This window comes from Fragaria vesca, linkage group LG1 (genome assembly GCF_000184155.1).
Source record: "Fragaria vesca subsp. vesca linkage group LG1, FraVesHawaii_1.0, whole genome shotgun sequence".
NCBI classification, from domain to species: domain Eukaryota; kingdom Viridiplantae; phylum Streptophyta; class Magnoliopsida; order Rosales; family Rosaceae; genus Fragaria; species Fragaria vesca.
Window position 1 is genome coordinate 20,295,135 of NC_020491.1, and position 7,071 is coordinate 20,302,205.

Consider the following 7,071-nt stretch of genomic DNA (forward strand, 5'->3'; position numbering starts at 1 on the left):
TAATTTGTACAGAAAATATTAAATATAGGGTTTTTGTGTTTTTAAATTTGGTCATGTGTTATTATGTAATTTTCCCGATAAGTTTTAGAAAGACTATGAGTTTTGATAAGACCTAGAAAATCTCGTATAGAATCATATTTATATCGAGTTAATGGAGAGATTGAAGTGACGTGTTTAAAGTTTGGTGACGTCATACACATCTTTTCCCATTGGCGTGTGACATTAGCCTTCTTCAATCAAGCGATGCGAATCCTGAGCTTAATATTGAGGCCAGTGGGGTAATGTTTTAGCCCAAATCTTTATTTGGATATTTAATTAAAAGCCGGTGGGCCGAATCTACGGCCCAAAGTAAAGTCTACTTTGCGATTATGTCAAAGCTTCGGCCCATTTCTTGTGACGCAAGGAGACACAACAACGTAATCAAAGCATTAGAACCTTTTATGGTAAGAAACACGTGGAAACCCTAGCTGCTAGCATGTATATATAAGTAGGGTTTGAGGGCGGAAATGATATCTCTCATAATCTCACGAACAACTTACACATCGGCCTCCGTTCAAGGCAGCTTTGCCAACCAAAGCCTCCCAAGGAGTATAACTTGGTAGCTTTTGCTCGCCGTTGCAGAGAGTAACCAACGAAGCTAAGATAACGCCCATGTGTTTCTCCTGTCTCCCATTTAGATTGCTCTGCCTGCACATTCCTTTGTGTTGTAGGCAGTGCTTTAGTAGTTCACAAGGGATCACAATAAAAGACTTAGTTCCGTCTAGGTGAAATAGAACTTAACAAACGGAGTAGGCACTTTCTCCGTTCACAATCGCTTGAAGCAGAAGCAAGGTACATGCATGGCCCGCACGCTTCCAAAAGAGGCAGTTCGCCGATCCCAGCTGATTCGGAGCCAAACAGATCTTGGTTACATTTTGGTCAAAATACAAAGTAGAAGCTCAAATTCTAACCAAGAAGCCCTAATTCATTTCTATTTTATCTGAAACAATGATCTAGTACGAGTACTCGTACCTGTTTTCTTTTGTGGTAGAGAGAGATTATTTGTGTTAATGCCCAAGGCTTTTACATAAATGTGTGCATAAGTCCTCTTCGAAAATTGAATACTGATGTTCAGATGAATACATCCTGTTTGCAATCCTGGAATTCCTTCATATATATCATATAATTGCTATGCAGTTTGTTATAAATGAACTCTGTCTTTGTCGTGAAACTTATTCATCTCAGCTTCAAACTCCGAGAAGAAGAGACCCGCCATCCGGCATGCTATTTTTTGCAGCAATTTATCCCCTCCACTTGAGGTAAACCCTGTTAGCTCCAGCTAAAATCGTTCAAGTCAAACTGTTTGCAACTTGAAGAAGCATCAGTATCATCATGAGAATTTAGGTCTAGTTTTGCTGCAAAGTATGGCCCGCTATATCCTTGAGAAACTTTCCGACTTTGATCAACTTTAACTGAATCTGCCCTATTGTTTTTATTGTCGAGAAAGCTGTCAATTGTGTTCCTTGCTTTGAATCTTTCCTCGGAGTTGCAGTGGCTACCGTTCAATATTTCTCGTTCAAGCCCAATGCTCATAGAAAAGTCACCAGACCTTGGTTCTGAGGGAAACATTCTTTGGTCTGCATTCTTGGTTAGTGTGGAAACAAACATGCTATTCTCTTTCAGATGTAGCATGGTCTTTTCTGATTCCAATAGTACCCTGCTGCTATTATAAGCTCTTAGCCCCATCCTGCTATTGTTTTGTATCTCCTGATCCTTTTTAGAACCTTCACTGGAGGTGAGGCAGCTTTCCATAGAGCAATCGGTGGGGGGGTTTTGGGGGCATGATCCCTGTACTTCTTTCATCTCTGTAAATGCAGAGTTCAAGCATTGGGTGGACACTTTGGATACCAGTTCAGAGAGTTGAACTTTGGCAGCTTCAAGTCCCACTGTACCTAAATTCTGTCTTCCTAGTGTCTCTTGGGCTTTCTCCAAGACCGACTGTAGGTACTTTCCTTGAGCTTCGATACGAAGTTGTAAGTGTCGTTGTACCTGATTTCCAATAAAACAAATCATCATAGTGCAAACATAAAATTGAGAAGTAATGGTACAACATGCGTTTGTCAAAGACTCAAACTACAAAAACTGATTATCAAGAGTATTGAGCAAGGTTTACATATCAGCTTGTTTGTTTATATATCTGATTTAAATTTTCCAGTACGAATTGTTCATTGCTTGTACATAACTTAATCACATAATGCTTCATCACCATGGGACTTCTTTCCATGAACATACTTTTCTGCTTCATCTATCCTTAACAAAACTCTATAATGAAACTAAATCTAACCATTTATATCTGTAAGTTTAACAATTTACCAAGTGCAGAAATTATTATTAGTATTGTTATTTTTCTTTTCTGGTTGTTTCCACAGTAGAGCATCTACCAGAAATCTGTATTACTCTTGAATTATGAGCATTTCTATTCTCATTTTTCAATCACAACTGGTGTGCCTTTCCATGTAATTTATGAAATTGGAACAGATTAGTAACTTCAGATTGTTCAACATCTGAAATTGCATTTCATTCTGTTCTCTATCGACAGTTTAACCGTTTAAGTTAATGCTTTACCTCAAGCTGCTGATGTAGCCTTCTCTGCACTTCAATTTGCATTTGTAGTGTTTCATTTATATGTATGCCTCTGGGATTAAGAATTCCCATCGTCAGTGCTAATCATAATGTGGGAAGTTTATAACATGATAAAGAATTGATAAACCAGTGCATAATTAATTAGCTATCTTCTTACTTATTTGACTGTGGTCCGATGCTCATATTGTTCATATGAGTTCCATTTACTTCAGATATTCTTTCTCCTGGCACTGCAACTGCAACTACACCGATATATATATGCAATACCATTGTCCCAAAACTGTGTTAAGTTTTGTTTTATCAAATGCAATAGGAAAAAAGATCTTCCTAGAATTTGAACAGATAAATTTTCTTACCAATTTTGGTTGTGCCACCACTATTAGCATGTACATGCAGATTCTTGCTAAGCCTATATTTCTGTTGGACCAAAAAAAAAAGGGGGGTGTGAGAGAGAGAGAGAGAGAGAGAGAGAGAGAGAGAGATGGTAGTTAGTAGGGCCAGATAAGAGGAAAACTCGAACCCCGTAACTGTAAAGATTAGAGTTGCTAATATCTACACATTTGGCTTATCTAAATTTAAATTAGTATTTACATCTGAGTACCTGGAGATGACTCTTTAAGTGGTATAATGTAAGCCCTGGAATCCCCATAAGTTTCATTACTGTTTTTGGAGTAGCCTCTGCAACATGAAACACTAAAGTTTAAACTACAATCACAAGCTCTTTGTTTCATTCATAAACTTGATGTGATGTTATGTGATGCATAGTAGTAGACTCACTGTCTGCTCCTCCCAGCTGGTTTACTGCTTCTATGAAGCGCTCGTGGAGATCTGGAGTCCATTTAAGTCTTGGCTTGGCATCAGTTGAGAGGACGAGTCCTGAATCTTCAGGGCAACTTTCCGGCTGCAGAAGCCGATGCGTTTCAGGAGGAATGGCCATTCTGTTTGAAGAAGAGGAATGGATGTTCTTGGCCTGGTGCTGGTGCTGGTGCTGATGCAGGTGGTGATGATGATGGTACATCATTATATTTTTCTCTCTACTCTTCAAAACCCAAAGTAGGTTTCAGTTAATTGTTACTGCATGAAAGCTGCAAGATGAATACTGAATTATAATTTGATTACATCATACCGGGATCCGACCTTACCTCTGATCCACTCGATTCCTTGTAACTGCTCTGTATGTATGGCTAAATTCCTAGTTTGAGTAGAAGAGGGCGTACGGTGAGTGAGATGATGGTGGTGGTGGTGGTGGTGATGGTGACCTTTCTAACACTTTCTCTGCTCTCTTTAAGATTTGCTAGGATACTATCTCTTTCTCCTTGTCTAATGCATCTCTCACAAACCAAAGGGTGTGCTGAGCATGTCTTTATAAAGCGAATTGGTGGAGGAAGCTTGGAATAGAATCTTCATGGAAAAAAGAAGAAGAAGAAGCTAGTAATGGAACCGATCCAGTACTACTCACAGCGACTTGAAAAGAGATATTGTCCTTCGTATACTAATAGCTCCAAGTTGTGTGTCGTGGGTCCTTGCTAGTCCTCTAACTCGATCTAGTTCAACTTTGCATATTGATCTCTCATGCTGCCACTACGTACCCATTAGAATTCTTCAAACATGAAAGTCGATCATAATGCCTTGCATTGGCCTTGTATTAGATACCAGAACCGATCCATTTGTGTTAATATATATTATGATTTGTTGGTTTTGTGCATTGGTATTGGTTCTCTCCTGGCACGTAAGGCAAAGCTGGGAATCTCATTCCCTGATTTCAGATGAGGGGAATCCACTGTGGGTGTTGAGAGGTCCCTCTTCATCCTCAAGTCCTCAAAGGAGGAAGATTCTTGGAATTTGAATATCTTTACTTGTCCTCCTCTTCTCTCCCAATTACATCGAGTCACATTCCATCTGCACTTGTCAATCTGCTGCTGCGGCTGCATAGGTAGGCTGTGATATCAACATGAGTAATGAGGGAGCTTGCTAGGGAGGTTCAGAATGCTTTGATATTAAAAGTATGCCGATGGAGACACATATCACACAACAACAGATGGCCGGGCATTTTATTTTAGGAGGAAGATTCTATTGACTGGACTACTGGAGTACCTAGTCAGAGACTTTGGAACTGAGCATTTTATTTTAGGGGAGAGAAAGAGAGAGAGATGCCCCCCTTTGGAGTTAGAGATTAGATGAAGGCAAATAATGGAATAAGGAATACATTCTATTTTGTCTCCTTCTGTAAGTTTGGTACTTGTTCAGCAACCCACGCACGATAAAATTAAACTAAATACAAAGAAGGAAGAGGCCCCATCAAACTCATCGTTTTTTTTTTTTTCTTTTTGTTTTTGGCATCAAACAGCCGACCCGACGAATCATAAGCAACCGGGGACCCCAACACGAAGGAGAAAAAGATCAAAATCAACAAATAAAATTGGAAGCCACTCAAGGCAAGTCACACTAGTTTCCATCTGTCTATCATCTTCTTTTTAATATTTTGGTATAACGGTGACCAATGCCAAATAGAGAAGGGAGAATGGCCGTTTCATCAAACACAAGGTTTTTTATGCTCAATTAATCCAATGACAAAAATTTTCCACAACCACTGTGGTAAGCTGGGGGTTCATCCCTAGAGCAGGTTATAAAGTTGCACATGTGGTAGCTAGATCAGCTCTTTCTCTCCCATTTCCTACTTACTCGTGGCAGTTGACTACGGAATGGTTAGCATCTATTGTTACTCAAGAGTCTATGTTATGAAATTTCAGTGGTATTATGAAGTTAGTGGAGTGTGGTACTCTTCCTTTTTTGAGGGGAAAAGAGAAGTATCCATTGATCAAAGATCATGACGATCAAAAGGTCAAGCATGAGTGGTCCGAAAACCATACAAATATAAAGCTAGAACTAACTCAAACTTACATCTAAGAATTGAAATAACAACCTCAAACTACATTTAAAAAGGCGGATATGAAACACTAGAAAGCATAATAACCTGTCAAACCCTACCAGCAATACTTCCTTCCCCGATTAGAGGCCTAACACCCAATGGTGTACATTTTATCGTTAAAGAAAGGGTGCATCACTGATAAGACAAAAACATGGATCTTTTCCTAGTTACTCTCGGAGGCTATTCTTCATCAGCCTCTGATTCGAGGCCGTTGTCCGAGTGTGATACTCTTCTTAATGTGTTATTTGATTTAAAATGAAAGTAAAAGAGACAGAGAGAAGAGAGAAACGACACAATGAATGAGAGAATTTGTTGTGTATTATTGAGTAGAGAACTCTATCTTATTAAGAGATGGAATTAGCATGTAAATTACAAGAATCTCCCTAGTCAGCTAATCACGAGAATGCCCACTAACTAATAATTGTTTACAACACAGCCATTAGCTCCAACTGACGTGTGCTTCGATATTGTCTCGTCAAAAACCTTACCAGGTATTAAAAAAACCCTGTGGGACAAAAACAATCATGTTCGAAGGAGAAAAAAAGTATAACGCACACGTAACGATGATAATCAAAAACCACTGATTTTGGTGAAGTAAATTTATTTAGACCATAAGAGGTGATTTCGTAGGAGATATATGTATAATAATTGCTACACCAAAACCTTGCTTGATAAACCTAGTGGGACAAACCCATGGTTGAAGGGAAAACATGAGCAAATGCATATATTTCAAATAAATGTATCTTCAAGATGTATTATGAGTAGGGTGACCATAATAATGTTTGTCATATTAATGATTTGTCAGGTAATAAAACCTAGTGAGACAAAATAACCCTAGACGAAAGACAAAAGACTACGCAATAGTCAAGAGTATGCTTTAAGATACCCACCTCGGATTTGACCCTAAAATCCAAAGTAAACTCTTGCAGGATCTACCTCAAGGGAAGTTTTACCAAATTTAACATAACTTCTCTTAAAAATGGACAACCCAATCTGTCAACCCAATGATACACTTCATTCACATTCCAACCTCACTACCTGGAGCCACCCTACTCCCAATTCCACATCAATACCCAAACACAACATGACTTAACTAATTAACAACAATCCCAAAAAGGTTATAAGAGCAATTCTAATAAGGAAAGAGAAACAGAGATTAGAGAACATGCGGAAGCTGTGTTGTCGACTATGGCTCGACTCCGTGTACGCCCGACCTCATGTAAGCTAGTTTGCAAACTGGACATTTATAACCGAAGAACCCAAGGAAAAGTAGTTGAACACTACTAGAGTGAGTGAATAAAATAAATAAACAAGATGATTTAAACGGAACAAAGCTTTATTACTTTTCCAAGTCCTTATCGTTAAAATTTCGATGCATGCAACAATGATAAAACATGTAGTTTTAGATCCAAGACTCTCTTAAATATAGCTCAGCTGGTTAATTCATAAATAAAAGAAGAAAAATAGGAAGAATGATCACCACATAAAGAGGAGCCTCTCAGACTAATAATAGCATCCCA

General features: G+C 38.7%; 1 protein-coding gene across 1 annotated transcript; it reads right to left on the reverse strand.

Moving 5' to 3' along the window:
- Positions 1-1,227: 1,227 nt before the first annotated feature.
- On the reverse strand, positions 1,228-3,936 carry LOC101304811. Its single transcript, XM_004288485.1, has 7 exons — positions 3,765-3,936; positions 3,400-3,661; positions 3,224-3,300; positions 2,979-3,039; positions 2,780-2,864; positions 2,605-2,674; positions 1,228-2,028 (listed from the first exon to the last, which is right to left on the reverse strand). Exons 2-7 carry the CDS (start codon positions 3,641-3,643, stop codon positions 1,309-1,311), a joined length of 1,257 nt encoding a protein of 418 aa, XP_004288533.1. The 5' UTR covers positions 3,644-3,661; positions 3,765-3,936; the 3' UTR covers positions 1,228-1,308.
- Between the last annotated feature and the right edge of the window lie 3,135 nt (positions 3,937-7,071).